Here is a 25,785-nt window from a genome sequence, read left to right as displayed (position 1 = left end):
CATACTCAAAATACACAAGAGTGAGAATATTAGAATTAGATGGATCTGACAAGCAATGTAAGCACTTAATAGAAATTATAAGTACATTAATGAAAGAGTATTGCTCAATGTCAGTTAAATTTGAAAAATGTTGTTTGCTGGGCTTTGCAACTAAAGATACTGTGTTGGCTTAAAATACATGTCTTATTAACACATTTCCCAGTGTGCCTTTCGGCAAGTTGTATTATACTATATTGTAGTTAATTTACTTGTCAGAGACCTGCAGTGTCTCCACTTGCTTTGTCTAATAGCTACCTTTTCAGTGGTGCGACTGGGTAACACGCTTCAGGAGGGTGGTCATGTGTGTTTGGGAGGCAGAGGTTGTGGGTTTGAATCTTGAATCTCGATATTAGCAAGCGACATGGTGTCCTTCTTGCTTAAAATATGGATGTTTATTAATAGCAGGCCCTTTAGCACACATTGTTATCCAAAGCAACTTACAATCATGCATGCATTCTTTCTGCACAGGTGGTCCTGGTAATTGAACCCACTATCCTGGTGTTGCAAGTGCCATGCGCTACCAACTGAGCTACAGAGGGCCACCACTTCTTCAAAATGTTGAGTAAACTCAAAAAGTCTGTGGAACTAGTTACTTAAAGATCTTGAGTTGGGCCACGTATATTTTTTTTTTTACAGTGTACTCTAGATTCTGATGATTGATCTCTGTCTTGTTAATTGGTCTCTTTAAAATCTTGTTTTGAAAAGGTGACGTGCATGTGTATGAATGTTTCTTTTCAGCCAATGCGTAGTCGTAGATGTGAGATGGAACAGGAAGTGGGTTTATCGGGTGCTCTAATCTTTTCTCAGGAAATGACACTTCAGTTTCTTCACTGGCTTCGTACTTTTGAAGCCAGCCATGTTACTCGTGAGATCAACACTTCTAACATGTTTAAGCCTTCATACTTTTGAAGCCAGCCAGCAATAGAGTTGCCTGGCCTGGGGAACATACATAGCCTATGCAGTCTGTCTTAAGGGGGAAATGTGTTGATCTCAAGAATAACATGTCTGGCTTCAAAAGTATGAAGGCTTAAACATGTTAGAAGTTTTTAGTTCAAAGTGTAAGTGATAAATTCATACAAGAAAAACTTGAGTTTATTCACAATTTACTAAAGTTGTCCTGATCCTGTTGCTGTCATTGCAGCAAGTCACCTGTTTGTATTAGGTCGCCTGTTGGAGCAACTGTCAGTCATACTTATCGGTCTAAACATATGGCTCTGCCAAACTGTCCTTTTCAGAAAAGATTGCACTGGAGACCCATCCTGATGTTCTGAGGAATCTCCTCTTTTTGCTTTTAGGCTCCATTACAGTCTACCCTTCAGCCATGTATCCCCTGAAAACAAATTATACTGAAAAACTATTGGACTAACTTTACTAATACCACTATACATGTTATGACTGATAGGGAAGTGTCTGTTTTTGTTACTTGTACTCATGCTGTTGTTTTAGCTCATTGAGAGACACAGATTAAGCCTAGTCCTGGACTAAAAAGCAAACTCAATGGACAAAATCCATCAAATCATTTTTGGCCTAGGACTAGGCTCAATCTGTGTCCACTGAAAACCACTCCATGTTGAGCACTCATGCATGTAAACAGAAGATTTTCTAGAGAAGGGTAGAAAGATGAGACGTGAATGAGGTCATCTAGATTCTTTGCTGGCTGTCTCTTTCTCAAATATCATTCAGAGTAAAATGCCCTAGCTGAGCAAAAACTGAAGTGTTTGATGACCTAGTAAATGAAATGCCTAAATCATACATTTTTCTAGAGCAAGGACAAAGATTTTTTCAACTGAACTAATGTTTACTTTATTTTTGCGGACGCTGTTTTTGTTGAGTAAATTATATCAAATGTGCATTTTTTTAAGCACAAAAAGAACGATTCTCCACCTTACCAACAAAACATCTTTTTGCTTTAATAAAAAATAAGTATTAGCTACTATTTTGAATGTTTTTAAAATAACAAGCATGCTCATCAGCTGTCTTGCCTGTCATCTCTCTTTAGCACAAATGGAGAAAAGATCATTCCTCTTCATTGGGCTTTTAAAGAGAGTGACTACACTGCCATTGTCAGGTTGAGGTTTCATCCTACAGCCAAGTCACACCAAGTGGAGCTAAATGCCTCCCACAGCCTCGTTGGCAACTTGCTCAGGAGAATTCACATGGTAACAACACAAAAGCCCCATCCGGATGGTTTTGCATTCAAAGTATATTTACAGAGCTGAAGTGGCAATAAATCTTGACACAGAGACACATTCATGCCTCTTAAAATGTAAACAATATAGGTCCGTAATTAAATCCTCCCAGCTCCTAAAATGTACAATTATGTACATCTAAGTCACAGAGCTATTATATATTTTTCTATTGTAAGTCATTTATTACATGTTTGTATGAATGTTACAATAAAATGTTTCCTCTATAAAAAATAAAAAAAGTATTCATGGACATGATCATCAGACATTTGTGAACCTTTCAAAGGGGAACTAAGATGAATTTAAGTTTCTGCTGTATCCTGTAGCAGAGCAATGATTGAGATACAAAACACTGTTTCTCAATAGATAGAAGCTGATTAACAAAATTCTTCCTGGTAACTTGTCGGTGAGGAACTAATCATTTGGTAATAGATTAAGCTTATCGGATGTTTTTATATTCAGCTATGAACACATTTATACATTCGTATTTGAGTGAAGGTTAGATTTTCTAAAAAACGATGTATTCATTTATAAATGAGGATGGGTGTGTGTATGCTTTTTTTTTTTATCAGAGGAAAAGATTAAGTGATTCATACTAAGCATGGCCACATCTGCTAATACAGATAGCAGAAGGGTAATTTCCAATTAAAGGCACAATCTGATATTTCATCAGCCTGGCCCTGCCACTTTGTTTGGTAAGCAAAGAGATGGGGTTGAGGAAATGTAACAACATTCAAAATTCATATACAGAGCTATAGACACTAGGACTGACAGTTCATGACATCAACATAATACCTTTAATATATACACTATTTTTCAAACTAAAATTGTTACAAAAACCTAAGCAATGGAGGAAGTGTCTTAGATTTGGGTTTATGATAGGGTAAGACATCTATGCTTGTACTAGCCTGAGAGCAATGGGTATATTTACCTTTCAAATTAGTATAGTACTGACAATGAAGTAAAGTTCTTGTAGTACTACTAACAGAATAAAGTAGCTAGATAAATAACTTCCACTGTAACCTCTGCCTGTGGATATTATTAATAAAAGCATTGCATGAATCTATCATCGTATTTGAAGGTCTGATAAAATTGCTTTTGATAAAAGAATTTAATGCAATTCTATGTCAGAAGCCATTTGATGAGTAACAGCGCCCTCTTCAGGTTCCTTATAAGCCCCACTCTCACTCCGACGTAGCCCACACCGCTGTCTACTCTGACGCAGCAACAAATCTGCTTGGAACTCAAATACATAGATACGATTTGATACTGTATTAAAAACACAATTGACACTTGCTGGACAAGAACACATAGATCGTCATAATCAACCGAATGGTTCAAATTAACTTACACAATTATAATTTGAGAGACAAGTAAAAGTGATTTGCACCTATGTTTATTTTGGGTTGTCAGTTGGAAATAAACCGAAAAACATCATTTTAAAACAAATATCACATCAGTTAATTCATATTTCCATTAAATTGTTTTTAGCTACATATCTACATACCATAAGTTATTTTCAATCAGCTAGAACAAATAAATTAGGCAATGTATGTGTTATCATGCATATAACTAATTGTTTTAAGCTATTAAAGGTGTGGTTAATTGGTCAAAGAGTAACAATTTACACAGTGACATCAGGAAATGCAGATGGGGGTTGAGGAGAATTACATATGCAATATATGATAGGGGTGTTTAAGCAAGCTTTGTCGTGTAGCGTTTAGGACACATTTAGAGTCAGTTAGAGGAGGCCAGATTTGCCTGGAGTCGGTTGATCTTGAGGGGCAGAAGGCTGACCATCTCTTCGCTCAGCTCCAGCTCTGTCTCGATGGCGCTTTTAGCCTCTGGGTTGTCCTTGCAGTACTGGACCACAAAGTTGTAGCACTCCAGGGAGCGGTTCAGGTTCTCCAGCTGAATGGTTTTGCTGGACGAGATCAGCCTGCTGTGGAGACGAGCCACCCGGAACTTAGCCACCAGTGCCGGCCTCAGCACCTCGTCCTCCAGTTTCTCCGGCCATTTGCCCTCTGGTGAGCGGACGGAGTCGAGGAACATCTGGTAGAATTTGGTGGAGGAGGAGCAGAGGTGGTTAAACTTCTTGACCGTATGCGCATCCAAGTCGTCCTGCTTGTTGGCCACGGCCAGCTTGAGATCCATCATCTCGTAGTAGGTCTCAGCCAGCTCAAACTGCAGCTGGCGGCAGACGAGGAGGTAGTACTGGGCGTTCAGGTCTTTGCAGATGGGCTCCATCATGTCCACACGCCGCTTGTGCATCTTACAGCGCCGCTCCAGGTCCTCCTCGAAGAAGGCCAGGGCCTTGAAGAGAGCGCTGTGGTCCTGCAGGATCTCGATGTGGTCTGTGACGTGGCCGTCCATCTCAAAGTACTCCTTGGCTTGATTTACGTAGGTCTGGCCAACCAGGAAGATGGCGCGGGCTTCCTCAAAGTCCACAGGGAAGACACAACTCACTTTCTCCTCCAGGCCACAGATGGAGTCAAAGGTGTCACTGGAACCAAACAGAACAGCACTCTTCCTTCCCCTCTCCTTCTCCTCCTCCTCCTTTAGCCGTGTTGCTCTCAGCTCTGCCTGACGATCCATATCTAGCTCTCCAATGTTGTCCTGCTCAGACCAGTAGACATAAGAATAAGATATTGTCTCACAATTATAGGCTAATCATCTACAGAATTACATTTGATCTGAATATATCTAAATTACCTCGAGAAGTTTCTTGGCATCTTGCAACAAATTAAGACAGTATTTTATCCAACACCTGGCTATTTCAGCTCTCTTCTGTCGAAGTTGGTCTCGCTTCTCAGCTTCAGCTTCACCTAAAGAAAAAGGTTTGAGATGTGTATTAATGAGTATTGAATGAAAGACAACTTCACAAACATTTCAGAAAGAACATATACTATCAAGGCTGAGTATATGAATTCAGAGTGAGAACTTACTCTCCTGGGCAGCGGCTTCTGAGGGGACCTCCCCGGCCAGGTCTGCTATGACACTGGCAGCAGATAGACAGTGCCTGCCCTCCATGTAGAGGGTCTGGGAGGAAGAACAAAATATGTGAGATTAATCCAGAGTTAATGTTCTGTATTATGTCATGTCGACCCCCTGGAAGAGTAGCTGCTGCTTTCACACCATTATTATTATTATTATGGGATCCATAATAAATAGAAATGGGGATCCTATTAAAAATACCAAATATCATTAGAAAGAAATCAAGTCATGTACTGACTGTAAATACATAACAAGTCATTCATCTTGATGAAGACAACACATTTTTACAGTTAATCATTTACCTTGGTGATGTAATATTGTGATAACGTGGCTGCGTTGATGGCCCATTCCAGAGGAAGGAACTGGTTGAATTCCAGCTGTCTCTGCAGAGTGCTGTGGCAGTAGCCCCCAGCTTTCTCATACTGCTCCAAGTTCTTGTACACTTGTGCAAGATAGTACAGTGTGTGGGTATAAGCCATTTCAAATCTGTTTGAAGAGAGGGAAAAGTTTAAAAAAGAGCAATGTCATTTATTTATGAAATTGTTGAGACTCCACAACACCTCTTGGTCCTCTCCTGTTGGGGTAATGCTTCTTCCTCTGCTACAAAGAACTCGGTGAGGTCCATTGGGGGTTGCCCATCCTATGGTGTGAATAAAACAAAACAATAGATTTTTCCTTCAGCCTTTTCAAGGTCACAATTATTAAACAGCCGCCATAGAATTAAGTCTGACAGGACAATAAACTAGAATGCACTGTGGCTGGCCTTCCTGATGAAAGATGATGCTGCCGTTTTCTCTTCTCCCAAAATGAACCTAGCTAAGTAGGTAAATTATGCATCTAGACAGTGTCATGACTAGCTACCTCTTTCATGTAACGAATATACATTGCTTCTGCAGTTTCCAAAAATCCTTGGGCTTTCTCAATTTCATCCCTGCCAGCCCACAGAATGCCCAGTTGATTCTGTAAAAAAAAGACAAAAACGGCAGTCAGTTTACAGAATTTTACTGGCTACTTAACTCATTATCTTTAGCTAAAGTTAGACCATGTGTGTGCATATTTAATTATACAAATATTATGCACTGGACTGCTAGTTGCGGACTAAATTAAAGAGTGCTAGGTGCTCTATACTGCATTGTTGAGGGAGCTGCACTTTTATAACGGCTGTAAACTGTGTATGTGATTAATACAATTTAATTTGATTACCCTGACTTGGATGAACAAAGACACGTTCTCGGGTGATATGCTGCACTTCTCCAGCAATGTCATGCAATTCATCAAATGTTCCTCTCCAGCGGACAGCTCTTCTGTTTCCACGTGGTTTACACCAAGATAATACTCCACCGCCCCGAGTTTAGCTGCTCTTGATCCGGCTGGTGAATCTCCACAGTGGCCTCTCCCAAAGCTCTCCTCCATTCCTCCGTCAACGGGCTGCTCTGTCGGGCGCTGGTCGGCTTCATCATTGACGCTCTCGTTTTCACCGACATCGAAATTCTTCAAAGAGCAGTAAATCTCTCTCAAAAGCTCCCTTGCCTTATACTTCGATCGAAAGGGGTCATTTTCTGGGTCTTTTCTTGATTCTACTTCAGATAGATCTTGAGCATTATTAAATTTGTCGCAAACTGCTCTCCACTCATGACTGTAAGTGGAAGCCATGTTTGTTATTTCAGTATGACTCAACCGGGGACCCGTAGTTGGGGTGCTCAGGGTCGTGTCCATTAGGACATATCGTTGCTAAACGTTTTGCAACAGAAAACAAAAACGAGCGTTTAGTGTTGGACAAGTTCAGGTAGTCCCTCCCTGTTTCAGTCCGTCTAGTGCCTAATGAATAGAACCCAGGACACGGTACGTATAAAGAAAGCTAGGGGCATAAAGAAATAATGAGATTCACAAAGGAATTTCAAAAGCTGTTTTTAATTGACAATTTAACTAGGACTAATTTAGCTAGGACTAATCTCTCAAATATTATAACAAATTGAATTAATACAGCTGTTTACACCAAGATAATAAATAGAGCAGGACATCTTTTTTCCCGAAATGATTCCACTCAACTATTTATACAATTTACTAAATTATGCAATCACCACACTGTTTCGGTTTAGAACATGCCTGTTTTGTCCAACTACACTGAACAAAAATATGAACGCAACTTGTAAAGTGTTGGTCCCATGTTTCATGAGCTGAAATAATAGGTCCCAAAAATTTTCCATATGCACAAAAATCTTATTTCTCACAAATGATGTGCACAAAATAATTTACATCCCTGTTATTGAGCATTTCTCCATTGCCAAGATAATTCATCCACCTGACAGGTGTGGCATATCAAGATGATGCTTAAACAGCACAATCATTAAACAGGTGCACCTTGTGCTGGTGAAAAAAAGTGCAGTTTTGTTACACAACACAATGCCACAGACGTCTCAAATTTTAAGGGAGAGAGCAATGCTGACAGCAGGAATGTCCACCAAAGCTGTTGCCAGAAAATTGAATGTCCATAAGCCACCTCCAACGTCGTTTTAAAGAATATGGCAATACGTCCAACCGGCCTCACAACTGCATACCACGTGTAAGGCATCGTGTGGGCGAGCAGTTTGCTGATGTCAATGTTGTGAACAGAAAGCCCCATTATGATGGTGGAGTTATTGTATGGGCAGGCATAAGCAACGGACAATGAACACAATTACATTTCATCCATGGCAATTTGAATTCACAGAGATACCGCGACGAGATCCTGAGGCCCATTGTTGTGCCATTCACCCGCCGCCATCACCTCTTGTTTCAGCATGATAATGCATGGCCCCATGCATGTTTGGGATGCTCTGGATTGACATGTACGACAGCTATTGAAGAGGAGTGGGACAACATTCCACAGGCCACAATCAACAAACAGCCTTATTAACTCAATGCGAAGGAGATGTGTCACGTGGCATGAGGCAAATGGTGGTCACACCAGATATTTTTATCCAAGGCCTAACTATTTTTTTTTAAGTGCGGAAAGAAAAAAAAAATCTGTAAACAACAGATGCCAAATACATTTAAACTCAGTTTCACAATTCCTGACATTTAATACTAGTAAAAATTCCCTGATTTGGTCAGTTAGGATCACCACTTTATTTTAAGAATGTGAAATGTCAGATTATTAGTAGAGAGAATTATTTATTTCAGCTTTTATTTCTTTCATTACATTCCCAGTGGGTCAGAAGTTTACATACACTCAATTAGTATTTGGTAGCATTGCCTTTAAATTGTTTAACTTGGGTCAAACGTTTCGGGTAACCTTCCTCAAGCTTCCCACAATAAGTTGGGTGAATTTTGGCCCATTCCTCCTGACAGAGCTGGTGTAACTGAGTCAGGTTTGTAGGGCTCCTTGCTCGCACACGCTTTTTCAGTACTGCCCACACATTTTCTATAGGATTGAGGTCAGGGCTTTGTGATGGTCACTCCAATACCTTGACTTTGTTGTCCTTAAGTCATTTTGCCATAACGTTGGAAGTATGCTTGGGGTCATTGTCCATTTGGAAGACCCATTTGCCACCAAGTGTTAACTTCCTGACTGATGTCTTGAGATGTTGCTTCAATATATCCACATCATTTTCTTTCCTCATGATGCCATATATTTTGTGAAGAGCACCAGTCCCTCTTGCAGCAAAGCAACCCCCACAACATGATGCTCCCCCTTTTCCCTCCAAACATAACGATGGTCATGATAGCCAAACAGTTCTATTTTTGTTTCATCAGACCAGAGTACATTTCTTAAAAAAGTACAGTTGCAAACCGTAGTCTGGCTTTTTTATGGTGGTTTTGGAGTAGTGGCTTCTTCCTTGCTGAGCTGCCTTTCAGGTTATGTCGATATAGGACTCGTTTTACTGTGGATATAGATATTTTTTTACCTGTTTCCTCCAGCATCTTCACAAGGTCCTTTGCTGTTGTTCTGGGATTGATTTGCACTTTTCGCACCAAAGTACATTCATCCTCTCGGAGACAGAACACGTCTCCTTCCTGAGCGGTATGACGGCTACGTGGTCCAATGGTGTTTATACTTGCGTACTATTGTTTGTACAGATGAACGTGGTACCTTCAGGCGTTTGGAAATTGCTCCCAAGGATGAACCAGACTTGCGGAGGTCTACCATTTTTTTCTGAGTTCTTGGCTGATTTCTTTTGATTTTCCCATGATGTCAAACAAAGAGGCACTGAGTTTGAAGGTAGGCCTTGAAATACATCCACAGGTACACCTCAAATTGACTCAAATTATGTTAATTAGCCTATCAGAAGCTTCTAAAGCCATGTTTAAAGTTAGTCAACTTAGTGTATAAAAACTTCTGACCCACTGGAATACAGTGAATTATAAGTGAAATAATCTGTCTGTAAACAACTATAGTTTGTTAACAAGAAATTTGTAGAGTGGTTGAAAAACGAGTTTTAATGACTCACACCTAAGTGTTTGTAAACTTCCGACTTCAACTGTATCGATATTCCTAGTCATGTGAAATCCATAGATTAGGGCATAATGAATTCCTTTCAATTGACTGATTTCCTTAAATTAACTGTAACTCAGTAAAATCCTGGAAATCCTTGCATGTTGCGTTCATATTTTTGTTCAGTATAGAATGTTTTTCAGACATTAAACAGACCATGCCTAATGAGTGGTTTCTATGTTTTGTGACTCTGGTCATCACATATTTGATTATCACTTATCACCCAGTGGTTTACAATAATCTTCATAATAGCTACTTCACTTACCTACACATCATGGAATCCTCAAACCTCCGTGTGCTCACACTGACAGGTTTCATTAAACCCCAGGTGCCCACACTGACAGGTAGCCAGGCTTCCTGAGAAGTGCATATTGGGTAGGAATTTCAAGGGAATTCTGTGATACATACAAGCTTTCTGCTTAAAAGTAGTTGCTTATCAACAGATATTATGTTGATAGTATGACCATCTGTAATTCCTCTATATGGGTCTATCCAAATAAAGTGTGACTCAATATCATAGCACACTGTCCATTCATATTTATCACACAACATTCATGTAAGATATTTACTGAGATTATATCTCAAAATGTTTTTTTAATCTTCTCAATGCAAATAAAATCAAATGGTATTTGTCACATGCGCCGTAAACATCAGTGAAATGCTTACTTACAAGCCCTTAACCAGCAATGCAATTCTAAGAAAAATAAGTGTTAAGTAAAAAATTGATGGGTAAAATATAAAAAATAAAGTAACAAAAAATTAAAGAGCAACTGTAAAATAACAATAGCGAGGCTATACACAGGGGGTACCTATAATGAATCAATGTGCGAGGACATCGGTTAGTTGAGGTAATTGAGGTAATATGTACACTACCGGTCAAAAGTTACAGAACACCTACTCATTCATGGGTTTTTCTTTATTTGTACTATTTTCTACGTTGTAGAATAATAGTGAGGACATCAAAACTATGAAATAATAGATATGGAATCATGTAGTAACCAAAAAAGTGTTGAACAAATCTAAATATAATTTATATTTGAGATTCTTCAAATAGCCACCCTTTGCTTTGATGACAGCTTTGCACACTCTTGGCTGGGGCAGCAGGTAGCCTAGTGGTTAGAGTGTTGGACTAGTAACCAAAAGGTTGCAAGATCAAATCCTTGAGCTGACAAGGTAAAAATCTGTTGTTCTGCCCCTGAACAAGGCAGACCCACTGTTCCTAGGCTGTCATTGAAAATAAAAAGGTGTTCTTAACTGACTTGCCTAGTTAAATAAAGGTTAAAAAAAAACAGCTTCACCTGGAATGCTTTTCCAACAATCTTGAAGGAGTTTTCACATGCTGAGCACTTGCTTTTCCTTCACTCTGCGGTCCCACTCATCCCAAACCACCTCAATTTGGTTGAGGTCGGGGTACTGTGGAGGCCACTCCATCACTCCCCTTCTTGGTAAAATAGCCCTTACACAGCCTGGAGGTGTGTTGGGCCATTGTCCTGTTGAAAAACAAATGATAAGCCCAAACCAGGTGGGATGGCGTATCGCTGCAGAATGCTGTGGTAGACATGCTGGTTAAGTGTGTGTTAAATTCTAAATAAATCACAGTGCCACCAGCAAAGCACCCCAACACCATAACAACTCCTGCATGATTTACGGTGGGAAATACGCATGCGGAGATCATCCGTTCACCCACACCGCATCGCACAAAGACACAGCGGTTGGAACCAAAAATCTCCAATTTGGGTTCCAGACCAAGACCAAAGGACAAATTTTCCCCCTTTGCAGCAATTCGACCATGAAGGCCCGATTCACACAGTCTCCTCTGAACAGTTGATGTTGAGATGTGTCTGTTACTTTAACTCTGTGAAGCATTTATGTGAGCTGCAATTTCTGAGGCTGGTAACTCTAATGATCGTATCCTCTGCAGCAGAGGTAACTCTGGGTCTTCCATTCCTATGGCGATCTTAAAGTAATGATGGACTGTCGTTTCACTTTGCTTATTTGAGCTGTTCTTGCCATAATATGGACATGGTCTTCTACCACATAGGGCTATCTTCTGTATACCCCCCCCCCCCCCAACTTGTCACAACACAACTGATTGGCTCAAATGCATTAAGATGGAAAGAAATTACACAAATTCACTTTTAAGAAGGCACACCTGTTAAGTGAAATGCATTCCAGGTGACTGCTGGTTGAGAGAATGCCAAGCTCGTTTAAAGCTGTCCTCAAGTCAAAGGGTCGCTATTTGAAGAATCACAAATATAAAATATATTTTGATTTGTTTAATACTTTTTTGGTTACTACATGATTCCATATGTGTTGCTTCATAGTTTTGATGTCTTCGATATTATTCTACAATGTAGAAAATAGGAATAAAGAAAAACCCATGAATGAGTAGGTGTTTCCAAACGTTTTACTGGAACTGTTCAAGGAAGAATTTTTGGGGGATTAAAAACAGAGTACATGAAAAAAGAAGACCTAGAATTTCATTTTGTCAGAACACCTTTAATTATACAATGTAGAAAATAGTAAAAATAAAGAAAAACCCTTGAATGAGTAGGTGTTCTAAAACTTTTGACCGGCAGTGTACATGTAGGCAGAGTTAAAGTAACTATGGCGGTACTCAAACTATCTTCATTAGCTTAAGGAAATGCTCAAATGAAGCCTTGTTGTCTTGTCTGATGGTCCACATCTTGCCCACTGACCAGTATTTGACCACTGACCAGTATTTGACCACTGACCAGTATTTGACCACTGACCAGTACTTGACCACTGACCAGTATTTGACCACTGACCAGTATTTGACCACTGACCAGTATTTGACCACTGACCAGTACTTGACCACTGACCAGTATTTGACCACTGACCAGTATTTGACCACTGACCAGTATTTGCCCACTGACCAGTATTTGACCACTGACCAGTATTTGACCACTGACCAGTATTTGACCACTGACCAGTACTTTCAGACAAATGTGTCATGCTGCAAGTCGTTACAAACTTGTTTTTTTTTGTGTGCGGGTGTCACATTTCTGTATGTTGTGTAGTTGGAGGAGGGGCCTTAAAGGGTGCTGAGTGAAGGTAGAGTTCCCTTGAAATTCCTATGCACTTCTAAGGAAACCTGGTTACCTGTCAATGTGGGCACCTGTGGTTTAAGTAAACCTGTCAGTGCGAGCACACAAGAGGTTTGAGGATTCCATGCACTGGTAAGTGAAGTAGCTATTATCAAGATTATTCTAAACAGCAGGGGGATAAATGATAATCAAATATGTGATGACAGCTATCACAAAACATAGACACCACTCATTAAGCATGGTCTGTTTAATGTCTGAAAAGCATTCTAGTTGGACTAATTCAGGCATATTCTAAATCGAAACAGTGTGGTGATTGCGGGATTGAGTCAGTTGTGTAAATAGTTGAGTGGGATCGTTTGAGAAAATATGTCCTGCTGTATTTATTATAATCTTTCTGACATTCGCCTGACAATGTAGGGTCATTTCACACCTCATTTTCTAATCACACACACTCACTAATCAAGCACAGTTCTGAATTCTGAATCTCCCCGGGACAAGACGTTGATGTAGTTGAACAAGGTACACATCCATTTTGTGCAGTGCACTTTTGTCAGGTGTGAGCTAAGGCAGACTGCAACCCTAGGGTCATTAGAAGATGCAACAAGGTCGTCTAAGACTGCGACCCTGGCTTGAGAAGCAGATACAGTCAGGGAAATACCCAGGTGTCACCTGGCTTGATGAGGTGAGATATGTTTTCAATCATTTTACAATAATATTTTCATAATCCAGATTGTCAATACTTTTGTTCTTATTTATTTTGTAGTCAGTATGCATACTGTATTGTACTCTCTGTATGGATTTAGGTCTAAAGTTTGATCAATAAAATCTAATTATGTTAGATATGGTGTAAGACTGCTCCCACCAGAACAGTTTTAAATCCATACCCACAGATCAGTAGAGGCTGCTGAGGGAAGAACGGCTCATTATAATTGCTGGAACGGCGCAAATGGAATGGCATTGAACACATTGAACACAATTACATTGAAATGGTATTTCATACCATTCAACCTATTCCGCTCCAGCCATTACCACGAGCCCTTCCTCCCCAATAAAGGTGCCACCAACAGCCTGTGTCACAGATATCAGATCTCAAGTGAAACATCTTTTTGATCATAGCCATTAGAAGTTAAGTCCACTCTCTAATGGGGGTATCACATCATTCTTTTGAGAATATACTGCTTTTGTCACAGTTCAGATGGGAAAAGGTGAATGGTAAAACATTTTGACTATTATGCTTTGAACTTTAGACAGCTCAAGTTTTCCAGATTCCTTGGAAGCATGCGGCTCGACATGGTTGGAATATAGACAAGGACGCCACTTTGTTCCGAAACTGGGCAATGCACACAGGTAAGAAGCAAGTCCAGACACCAATGTACAAAGCTCTCTGATTGCACAATGCAAAGCTATCTTCCATCAAGGCATGAAGGTATTATGTACAGTTGAAGTCAAAAGTTTACATACACTTAGGTTGGAGTCATTAAAATTTGTTTTTCAACCACTCCACAAATGTCTTGTTAACAAACTATAGTTTTTGACAGTCAGTTAGGAGATCTACTTTGTGCATGACACAATACATTTTTCCAACAATTATTTACAGACAGATTATTTCACCTATAATTCACTGTGTCACAATTCCAGTGGGTCAGAAGTTTACATACACTAAGTTGACTGTGCCTTTAAACAGCTTGGAAAATTCCAGAAAATTATGTCATGGCTTTAGAAGCTTCTGATAGGCTAATTGAAATAATTTGAGTCAATTGGAGGTGTACCTGTGGATATATTTCAAGGCCTAACTTCAAACTCAGTGCCTCTTTGTTTGACATCATGGGAAAATCAAAAGAAATCAGCCAAGACCTCAGAAAAAAAATGTAGACCTCCACAAGTCTGGTTCATCCTTGGGAGCAAATTCCAAATGCCTGAAGGTACCACGTTCATCTGTACAAACAATAGTACGCAAGTATAAACACCATGGGACCACGCAGCCGTCATACCACTCAGGAAGGAGACGCGTTTTGTCCCCTAGAGATGAACGTACTTTGGATCCGAAAAGTGCAAATCAATCCCAGAACAACAGCAAAGGACCTTGTGAAGATGCTGGAGGAAACAGGTACAAAAGTATCTATATCCACAGTAAAACGAGTCCTATATCGACATAACCTGAAAGGCCGCTCAGCAAGGAAGGAGCCACTGCTCCAAAACCACCATAAAAAAGCCAGACTATGGTTTGAAACTGCACATGGGGCCAAAGAAATGTGGTTTGGCCACGGTTTGGCCATAATGACCATTGTTATGTTTTGGAGGAAAAGGGGGATGCTTGCAAGTCGAAGAACACCATCCTAAACGTGAAGCATGAGGGTGGCAGCATCATGTTATGGGGGTTGCTTTGCTGCAGGAGGGACAGGTGCATCTCACACAATAGATGGCATCATGAGGAAAGAAAATGATGTGGATATATTGAAGCAACATCTCAAGACATCAGTCAGGAAGTTAAAGCTTGGTAGCAAATGGGTCTTCCAAATGGACAATGACCCCAAGCATACTTCCAAAGTTGTGGCAAAATGGCTTATGGACAACAAAGTCAAGGTATTGGAATGACCATCACAAAGCCCTGACCTCAATCCTATAGAAAATTTGTGGGCAGAACTGAAAAAGTGTGTGTGAGCAAGGAGGCCTACAAACCTAACTCAGTTACACCAGCTCTGTCAGGAGGAATGGGCCAAAATTCACCCAACTTATTGTGGGAAGCTTGTGGAAGGCTACCTGAAACGTTTTACCCAAGTTAAACAATTTAAAGGCAATGTTACCAAATAATAATTGAGTGTATGTAAACTTCTGACTCACTGGGAATGTGATGAAAGAAATAATTCTCTACTATTATTCTGACATTTCACATTCTTAAAATAAAGTGGTGATCCTAACTGACCTAAAACTTTAGGAATTGTGAAAAACTGAGTTTAAATGTATTTGGCTAAGGTGTATGTAAACTTCTGACTTCAACTGTATTCCCAAGTCCCACATGTTCCATCTGTAAAGCGAGTTAGAATAACAGCAGTACATTTAGCAGTTTGTGTTGTTGCAAAATGATAATTCTTTGCCCACGCTTCAGATGGCTATATCAGTCCACTAATACAGCACTAGTAAAGGCACAGTGCACTACTTTTGGTAAACAATATTGTTTTCAAAAGATAATATCTTTCTATTTTTTTATTATGAATTTTCAGGGGGTTCTGCAGCACCCTCAGCACTCCTGCGGCTATGCGTGACCCTTGTGGAATTTAACTTTTTTCTCATCTTCCATGTTCAATGGCCACAGCACCTGGAGCATTTCCAAACAGCAGTGTTTTGATGCATCGTCATTCAAGCAGAGATTCTTAGGAAGCCCTGATAAGCTATTTGCCTGGAAACACCGTTGCCACACAAGCCAAACCACATTTTTGTGACGCTACTCTGAAAATATAGTTTACCAACCTACCAATAACTTCACACTGGAAGAAGTTAAGCTACACTAAAGCTAGCCTTAAGAAAAAGAGTTTACTGAAGTTACTTAGGAAAAGTTGTTCACTACATCCAAAATCCTTTGTGAAAAATTATCATATGTAAACTGAAATGTCATAGATTATAATTTGCAAGAGCAAATTACTTCAGGTCATACGTTAACAGAATGTTTAATTTAGCCAATTCAACACAAAATACTATGTTTTAAGTGAGAATTAGGCAGTCCTGATGCTGAAAAAGAAAGGAAATTCTTGCTTACTTCACCCATATTTTATTTTCGCAGAAAAAAGTAGTGTGTAGTTCCAGTAGTTAGCTACACCGCTACATGGTGAGAATATAACTATCTACTGAAAATACTACATAGGTTAGAATTCAGTTCAACTACCACCCAGCTACTGCAAAATGCACTTCAATTACTAGTTGAACTACATGTAGTTCACTACTAAACAACACTGTTCACATCTATGGATGGTCAAATGCAAATCAATTGTTGTGGATATGAATAGTTTTATCAATTGTTACTATATTTTCCGGTACAGACATGGGCAACAAATTGACCAATTTGAGCGTGCGTTTTCAAAGTCAGTACTTGGAATCAAATCAAATCAAATGTAATTTGTCACATGCGCCGAATACAACGAGTAACACACCTTACCGCATACTTACAACCCCTTAACCAACAATGTAGTTCAAAAATATTTACTAAATAAACTCAAGTAAAACACTACTACCTCATCCTGGCTTGTATGTAAAAATGACCCTCGTTTCAAGGCAGATACAAACCTGGGAAAGACGAACCTGATCCTAAGACCTGGAAAGCCAACTTCCGATGTGCCCTGAACACTCTACCCGATGTGAAAGAGCTACAGGGCAAGAGCATCAAGAAGGGCAGTAATGCCTCCAGGGTTTACATGATGCTGCCTGTTGTTAACCGTAACGAACGAAGAAAAGGTGAGTAGCTTTAGAATGCATGCTTTAAGTTGTTTACCATGTTGGGGAAGTTACTCTGAAAATATAGTTTACTAAGCTACCAATAACTTCACACTGGAAGAAGTTAAACTACACTAAAGCTACCCTTAAAAAAGTTTACTGGAGTTACTTTGAAAAAGTAGTTCACTACATCCAAACTACTTCGTAAAAAACTACATATGTAAATCGGATATGTCACAGAATACAAATTGCAAGAACATATCAGTTTGGGGCCATAGGTTAACAGCATGTTTAATTCCGCTTATTTAACCCAAAAACAATGTTTCAAGTGAGAATTAGGCAGGTCTGATGAAATTCTTCATCTGATGAAGTTGTTTGCAGTTCCGGTAGTTAGCTGCACGGCTACATGGCAAAATGTATTTATTTATATAGCCCTTCTTACATCAGCTGATATACAGTGCCTTGCGAAAGTATTCGGCCCCCTTAAGTTAATACTTTGTAGCGCCACCTTTTGCTGCGATTACAGCTGTAAGTCGCTTGGGGTATGTCTCTATCAGTTTTGCACATCGAGAGACTGAAATTTTTCCCCATTCCTCCTTGCAAAACAGCTCGAGCTCAGTGAGGTTGGATGGAGAGCATTTGTGAACAGCAGTTTTCAGTTCTTTCCACAGATTCTCGATTGGATTCAGGTCTGGACTTTGACTTAGCCATTCTAACACCTGGATATGTTTATTTTTGAACCAGTCCATTGTAGATTTTGCTTTATGTTTTGGATCATTGTCTTGTGGGAAGACAAATCTCCATCCCAGTCTCAGGTCTTTTGCAGACTCCATCAGGTTTTCTTCCAGAATGGTCCTGTATTTGGCTCCATCCATCTTCCCATCAATTTTAACCATCTTCCCTGTCCCTGCTGAAGAAAAGCAGGCCCAAACCATGATGCTGCCACCACCATATTTGACAGTGGGGATGGTGTGTTCAGCTGTGTTGCTTTTACGCCAAACATAACATTTTGCATTGTTGCCCAAAAGTTCAATTTTGGTTTCATCTGACCAGAACACCTTCTTCCACATGTTTGGTGTGTCTCCCAGGTGGCTTGTGGCAAACTTTAAACAACACTTTTTATGGATATCTTTAAGAAATGGCTTTCTTCTTGCCACTCTTCCATAAAGGCCAGATTTGTGCAATATACGACTGATTGTTGTCCTATGGACAGAGTCTCCCACCTCAGCTGTAGATCTCTGCAGTTCATCCAGAGTGATCATGGGCCTCTTGGCTGCATCTCTGATCAGTCTTCTCCTTGTATGAGTTGAAAGTGTAGAGGGACGGCCAGGTCTTGGTAGATTTGCAGTGGTCTGATACTCCTTCCATTTCAATATTATCGCTTGCACAGTGCTCCTTGGGATGTTTAAAGCTTGGGAAATCTTTTTGTATCCAAATCCGGCTTTAAACTTCTTCACAACAGTATCTCGGACCTGCCTGGTTTGTTCCTTGTTCTTCATGATGCTCTCTGCGCTTTTAACGGACCTCTGAGACTATCACAGTGCAGGTGCATTTATACAGAGACTTGATTACACACAGGTGAATTGTATTTATCATCATTAGTCATTTAGGTCAACATTGGATCATTCAGAGATCCTCACTGAACTTCTGGAGAGAGTTTGCTGCACTGAAAGTAAAGGGGCTGAATAATTTTGCACGCCCAATTTTTCAGTTTTTGATTTGTTAAAAAAGTTTGAAACATCCAATAAATGTCGTTCCACTTCATGATTGTGTCCCACTTGTTGTTGATTCTTCACAAAAAAATACAGTTTTATATCTTTATGTTTGAAGCCTGAAATGTGGCAAAAGGTCGCAAAGTTCAAGGGGGCCGAATACTTTCGCACGGCACTGTATCAAAGTGCTGTACAGAAACCCAGCCTAAAACCCCAAACAGCAAGCAATGCAGGTGTAGAAGCACAGTGGCTAGGAAAAACTCCCTAAAAGGCCAAAACCTAGGAATAAACCTAGAGAGGAACCAGGCTATGAGGGGTGGCCAGTCCTCTTCTGGCTGTGCCGGGTGGAGATTATAACAGAACATGGCCAAGATGGTCAGCTGTTCATAAATGACCAGCATGGTCAAATAATAGTAATCACAGTGAACAGGTCAGGGTTCCATAGCCGCAGCCAGAACAGTTGAAACTGGAGCAGCAGCACGGCCAGGTGGACAACAAGGAGTCATCATGCCAGGTAGTCCTGAGGCATGGTCCTAGGGCTCAGGTCCTCAGAGAGAGAAAGAGAGAATTAGAGAGAGCGTACTTAAATTCACACAAGACACCGGATAAGGCAGGAGAAATACTCCAGATGTAACAGACTGACCCTAGCCCCATGATACAAACTACTGCAGTATAAATACTGGAGGCTGAGACAGGAGGGGTCAGGAGACACTGTGGCCCCATCCAATGATACCCCCGGACAGGGCCAAACAAATTCAAAGGACAGATGCAGAGCCTCGGTCTGACGCCATTAAAATGTAATTTACCACCTTCACAAGTGCAGTCTCAGTGCTATGATGGGGTCTAAAACCAGACTGAAGCATTTCGTATACATTGTTTGTATTCAGGAAGGCAGTGAGTTGCTGCGCAACAGCTTTTTCTAACATTTTTGAGAGGAATGGAAGATTCGATATAGGCCGATTTAGTTTTTTATTTTCTGGGTCAAGGTTTGGCTTTTTCAAGAGGCTTTATATTACTGCCACTTTTAGTGAGTTTGGTACACATTTGGTGCATAGAGAGCCGTTTATTATGTTCAACATAGGAGGGCCAAGCACAGGAAGCAGCTCTTTCAGTAGTTTAGTTGGAATAGGATCCAGTATGCAGCTTGAAGGTTTAGAGGCCATGATTATTTTCATCATTGTGTCGAGATATAGTACTAAAACACTTGAGTGCCTCCCTTGATCCTAAGTCCTGGCAGACTCAGGACAACTGAGCTTTGGAGGAATACGCAGATTTAAGTCCGTAATTTGCTTTCTAATGATCATGATCTTTTCCTCGAAATTCATGAATTTATTACTGCTGAAGTGAAAGCCATCCTCTCTTGGGGAATGCTGCTTTTTAGTTAGCTTTGCAACAGTATCAAACATTTTTAGGATCTTATTTTCCTCAATTAAGTTGGAAAAATAGGATGATCGAGCAGCAGTAAGGGCTCTTCGATACAGCATGGTACTGTCTTTCCAAGCTAGTTGGAAGACTTCCAGTTTGGTGTGGCGCCATTTCCTTTCCAATTTTCTGGAAGCTTGCTTCAGAGCTCGGTATTTTCTGTATACCAGGGAGCTAGTTTCTTATGACAAATGTTTTTAGTTTTTAGGGGTGCAACTGCATCTAGGGTAGTGCGGAAAGTTAAATTGAGTTCCTCAGTTAGGTGGTTAACTGATTTTTGTCCTCTGACGTCCTTGGGTAGGCAGAGGGAGTCTGGAAGGGCATCAAGGAATCTTTGTGTTGTCTGTGAATTTATAGCACGACTTTTGATGCTCCTTGGTTGGTGTCTGAGCAGATTATTTGTTGCGATTGCAAACGTAATAAAATGGTGGTCCGATAGTCCAGGATTATGAGGAAAAACATTAAGGTCCACAACATTTATTCCATGGGACAAAACTAGATCCAGAGTATGACTGTGACAGTGAGTAGGTCCGGAAACATGTTGGACAAAACCCACTGAGTCGATGATGGCTCCGAAAGCCTTTTGGAGTGGGTCTGTGGACTTTTCCATGTGAATATTAAAGTCACCAAAGATTTGAATATTATCTGCTATGACTGCAAGGTCCGATAGGAATTCAGGGAACTCAATGAGGAACGCTGTATATGGCCCAGGGGGCCTGTAAACAGTAGCTATAAAAAGTGATTGAGTAGGCTGCATAGATTTCATGACTAGAAGCTCAAAAGACAAACATGGTTTTTTTTGTAAATTGAAATTTGCTACCGTAAATGTTAGCAACACCTCCACCTGTGCGGGATGCGCGGGGGTTATGGTCACTAGTGTAACCAGAAGGTGAGGCCTAATTTAATACAGTAAATTCATCAGGTTTAAGCCATGTTTCAGTCAGGCCAATCACATCAAGATTATGATCAGTGATTAGTTCATTGACTATAACTGCCTTTGAAGTGAGGGATCTAACATTAAGTAGCCCTATTTTGAGATGTGAGGTATCACGATCTCTTTCAATAATGGCAGGAATGGAGGAGGTCTTTATTCTGGTGAGATTGCTAAGGCGAACAGCGCCATGTTTAGTTTTGCCCAACCTAGGTCGAGGCACAGACACGGTCTCAATGGGAATAGCTGAGCTGACTACACTGACTGTGCTAGTGGCAGACTCCACTAAGCTGGCAGGCTGGCTGGCTAACAGCCTGCTGCCTGGCCTGCACCCTATTTCATTGTGGAGTTAGAGCCATGTCTATGTTCGTAGATAAGATGAGAGCACCCCTCCAGCTAGGATGGAGTCCATCACTCCTCAACAGGCCAGGCTTGGTCCTGTTTGTGGGTGAGTCCCAGAATGAGGGCCAATTATCTACAAATTCTATCTTTTGGGAGGGGCAGAAAACAGTTTTCAACCAGCGATTGAGTTGTGAGACTCTGCTGAAGAGCTCATCACTCCCCCTAACAGGGAAGGGGCCAGAGACAATTACTCGATGCCGACACCTCTTTCTAGCTGATTTACACGCTGAAGCTATGTTGCGCTTGGTGACCTCTGACTGTTTCATCCGAACATCGTTGGTGCCAACGATCACCAAAGCAAGTAATTAACTACTGAAAACACTACCTAGATTAGACTTTAGTTCAACTTTCACCAAGCTACTGCAAAATGTAGTTCAACTACTAGTTAAACTACATCACAGGAGGTTGGTGGCAACTTAATTTGTTTGGATGGGCTCGTGGTAATAGCTGGAGCGGAATATGTGGAATGGTATCACATACACCAAACACATGATTTCCATGCATTAACTGCCATTTGCGCCATTCCAGATATTATAATGAGTCATTCTCCCCACAGCTGCCTCCACCGAACTACACGTAGTTCACTGCTCCACAACACGGGCTGTTTATCATATTAAGTTGATTTAAATGATCAAGAGTATACATCTCAGTGACGGAATATAGTTCACTGCTCCACAACACGGGCTGTTTATCATATTGAGTTGATTTAAATGATCAAGAGTATACATCTCAGTGACGGAATATAGTTCACTGCTCCACAACACGGGCTGTTTATCATATTGAGTTGATTTAAATGATCAAGAGTATACATCTCAGTGACGGAATATAGTTCACTGCTCCACAACACGGGCTGTTTATCATATTAAGTTGATTTAAATGATCAAGAGTATACATCTCAGTGATGGAATATAGTTCACTGCTCCACAACACGGGCTGTTTATCATATTGAGTTGATTTAAATGATCAAGAGTATACATCTCAGTGATGGAATATAGTTCACTGCTCCACAACACGGGCTGTTTATCATATTGAGTTGATTTAAATGATCAAGAGTATACATCTCAGTGATGGAATATAGTTCACTGATAATAAGTCATGTGTTGTTTCCTGTCCCTGTCTTTGTTCCTGTCTAGGACCTCAGAAGTCAGACGTCGATATAAAACATAGTCCGATCTCCCTCTCAGAAAATGAGGCACGTTCTTGTGCTCCACTGGATGGGTTTGCAGGTAGGGACAACTCACTATAGAGTATTGGCAGAAAGTCACTGTCCTGCATTCTCTTGATTAGTGCATTGGGGTTCTCTTGATGTCAACTAGTGTTTAAGCATCAGCCCGTCCCCGTTTTCATAGAGGTTTTCCTGACGTATAGAGGTGGACAGACCAGTCACAACCCTGCTATGTTTCATGTCGAGGACAACTACCCTCCCAACAACGAGGAAAGATCACCAGAACAACCATACTCTCAGCAGTCTTCCTTCACACCTGAAGCACATAGTAAGAGCTGCATATGCAGGTTGGCATTTATTGACATGATTCATGTACCGCACGGTGGGAACTAGCTGGCACAGCCAGTTATAAGATCTGATTTCAAACATAACCACACCCTTTACCCTAACCACACTGCTAACCCTAATCTTAAATTAAGACCTAAAAGCCATTTTTTGTTTTTATGAATTTTTACAATACAGTCAATTTTGACTTTGCAGTTGGCCCATCTAGCAGAAATCGCTCAGTTCTGCCTACAGGGCAAGACTTATGACAAACACCAACTTGCAATGTACAGTACCTTCAGAAAATATTCACAATCCCCCTGGACTTTTTCCACATTTTGTTGTTACAGCCTGAATTTGAAATGGATTATATTGAGATGTTATGTCACTGGCCTGCACACAACACCCCATAATGTTTTACACATTTTTACAAATTAATAAAAAATGAAAAGCTGTCTTGAGTGAATATATTCACCCCCTGTTATGGCAGGTGTAAATATGTGCTTAAATATTTACACTGTGTGCAATAGTGTTTAACATGTTTTTGTTTTTTTTTATTTAAAAGACTCACGCAAAAGTACCCCACGCATACAATTATCTGTAAGGACGCCCAAACGAGCAGTGCATTTCACAAAGACCAGGGAGGTATTCCAATGCCACGCAAAGAAGGGCACCTGTTGGTAGATGGGTAAAAAATAAAAGCAGAGATTGAACATCCCTTTGGAGCATGGTGCATATTGCACTTTGGATGGTTTATCAACACACCCAGTCACCAGAAATAGACAGGTGTCTTTCCTAACTCAGGTGTTAGAGAGGAAGGAAACCGCTCAAGTATTTCAACATAAGGGCAATGGTGACTTTAAAACAGTTAGAGAAATTAACTATGTCCTGAATACAAAGTGTGGTTTGGGGGGGATATCCAACACAACATCACTGAGTACCACTCTTCATATTTTCAAGCGTGGTGGCTGCATCATGTTATGGGTATGCTTGTCATCGAGAAGGACTAGGGAGTTTTTTTTAGGATAAAAAGAAACAGAATAGAGCTAAGTAGAGGCAAAATCCTAGAGGAAACCCTGGTTCGTCTGCTTCCAACAGACACTGGGAGACAAATTAAACTTTCAGCAGGTCAACCTAGAACACAAGGCCAAATATACACTGAAGTTGCTTACCAAAACGACATTGAATGTTCCAGAGTGGCCTAGTTACAGTTTTGACTTAAAATCATCTTGAAAATGGCTGTCTAACAATGATCAACAATAAATACGACAGAGCTTGAATAGTTAAAAAAAAGAATGCGCAAATATTGTACAATCCAGGTATGCAAAGCTTTGACTTACCCAGAAAGAATCACAGCTGTAATCACTGCCAAAGGGGATTCTAACATGTATTAACTCATGGGTGTGAATACTTTTGTTAAATTAGATATTTTTGTATTCCATTTAATACATTTAGAAAAACTTTAACTTTCTCATTATGGGGTATTATGTGTATTCAGGCTTCAACATAAAATGTGGAATAAGTCAAGGGGTATGAATAAGGTACTTTAGGTTTCTGAAGGTACTTTATAAAGCTAGTGTCAATATGCATACAAAAGTAGTTTTTTTCTATAAATTATAACATTTTGCCTTTGTACCTATACAGAAAACTCTGATGCTAATGAGCAAGCAGACGCTGTATTCAAGGTAAACTAGCAGGTTCTATGATTTCATTGGGGATTTGCGTAAACTCGTTACTATGTATAATATGAACATACATTATAAACATTCCATGCAACTACAATTTCAAACCAGTGAGATGTGCTCCTGCAGATAGTTGATCACCTAAAACACTTGGAGCACTGGAGCCAGTCTAATGACAACAGAAGCTGGGTGGACAGTTACTGTAAGTAAGGCATTTGGCAATCGACTATTTTCTCTTCATTCCCCAAGCGGACAACTTTCAAGTCATTTCCTCACAGATATGGTTCACATTTTGGGTGATAAATCCTTTTTAATACGTTTATCCTCCACTCTACAGGTGAGGACATGGATTACTTGGGGTATCCCATGGAGACTGACTGCTACACTTACAGTGCACAGCAAATACCATTTCTATAAGACGAGTGGGAGCAACATGCATCCAACAGAATGCCAAGCTAAAATCCCTGAAAAAGGAGGATATACCACATTCCAAGCCATGCTGGCACAAGCTCTCTAAAATTCTGTATTGTGATGGACTGCAAGACGGCGACCAAGGGTCTGAGCACACATACAGTACATTAAAAACTATTAAGTGCTACACCTTCACATTACAGTGACAGTCTACTTGTTCAGATTAGAATGACTGAGTTCTTTTAAATGTTTGCTTTTTATTGAACTTAAAATTGACACAATAGGCCTACATGTGGTTTACGTTATAACTAAATTTCTTAAATTGAGAGTTTTAGCATAGCATCTCAGGAAATACCCTTCAAGATTGAGATGGCTTAGGATGAGTTGGACCAGAGTGAAGGAAAAACATCAACAGTGCTCAGCATATGTGGGAACTCCCAAGAATGTTGAAAAAGCATTCCTTGTGAAGCTGGTTGAGAGAATGCCAATAGTGTGCAAAGCAGTCAAGGCAAAGGGTGGCTACTTTAAAGAATCTCAAATATGAAATATA

The 25,785-nt window shown here is 40.3% G+C and overlaps 2 protein-coding genes across 3 annotated transcripts; one reads left to right on the top strand and one right to left on the bottom strand.

Annotated features, from left to right (window-relative positions):
- Positions 1 to 3,605: 3,605 nt before the first annotated feature.
- On the bottom strand, positions 3,606 to 6,911 carry kifbp (kinesin family binding protein). The gene is made up of 7 exons (XM_021576531.2): positions 6,423 to 6,911; positions 6,081 to 6,179; positions 5,780 to 5,859; positions 5,522 to 5,705; positions 5,171 to 5,264; positions 4,938 to 5,050; positions 3,606 to 4,841 (listed from the first exon to the last, which is right to left on the bottom strand). Exons 1-7 carry the CDS (start codon positions 6,870 to 6,872, stop codon positions 3,963 to 3,965), a joined length of 1,899 nt encoding a protein of 632 aa, XP_021432206.2. The 5' UTR covers positions 6,873 to 6,911; the 3' UTR covers positions 3,606 to 3,962.
- Positions 6,912 to 12,800: 5,889 nt separating this feature from the next.
- LOC110499402 (interferon regulatory factor 1) lies at positions 12,801 to 25,735 on the top strand. Of its 2 annotated transcripts, none has more exons than XM_021576528.2 (9): positions 12,801 to 12,893; positions 13,302 to 13,443; positions 14,009 to 14,108; positions 17,028 to 17,207; positions 22,787 to 22,879; positions 23,003 to 23,146; positions 24,787 to 24,827; positions 24,954 to 25,026; positions 25,162 to 25,735. In XM_021576528.2, the coding sequence occupies exons 2-9, from the start codon at positions 13,357 to 13,359 to the stop codon at positions 25,239 to 25,241; spliced, it is 798 nt and encodes a 265-aa protein (XP_021432203.2). In that variant the 5' UTR covers positions 12,801 to 12,893; positions 13,302 to 13,356; the 3' UTR covers positions 25,242 to 25,735. The 2 variants fall into 2 exon arrangements, with proteins under 2 accessions (XP_021432203.2, XP_021432204.2); XM_021576529.2 differs by having other exon boundaries at positions 12,803 to 12,893; positions 13,345 to 13,443.
- Positions 25,736 to 25,785: the final 50 nt, after the last annotated feature.

Source organism: Oncorhynchus mykiss, chromosome 20, assembly GCF_013265735.2.
Source record: "Oncorhynchus mykiss isolate Arlee chromosome 20, USDA_OmykA_1.1, whole genome shotgun sequence".
Lineage (NCBI taxonomy): Eukaryota > Metazoa > Chordata > Actinopteri > Salmoniformes > Salmonidae > Oncorhynchus > Oncorhynchus mykiss.
Note: the sequence above shows the minus strand (reverse complement) of the source record. Positions and strands in the feature narration are given on the sequence as shown.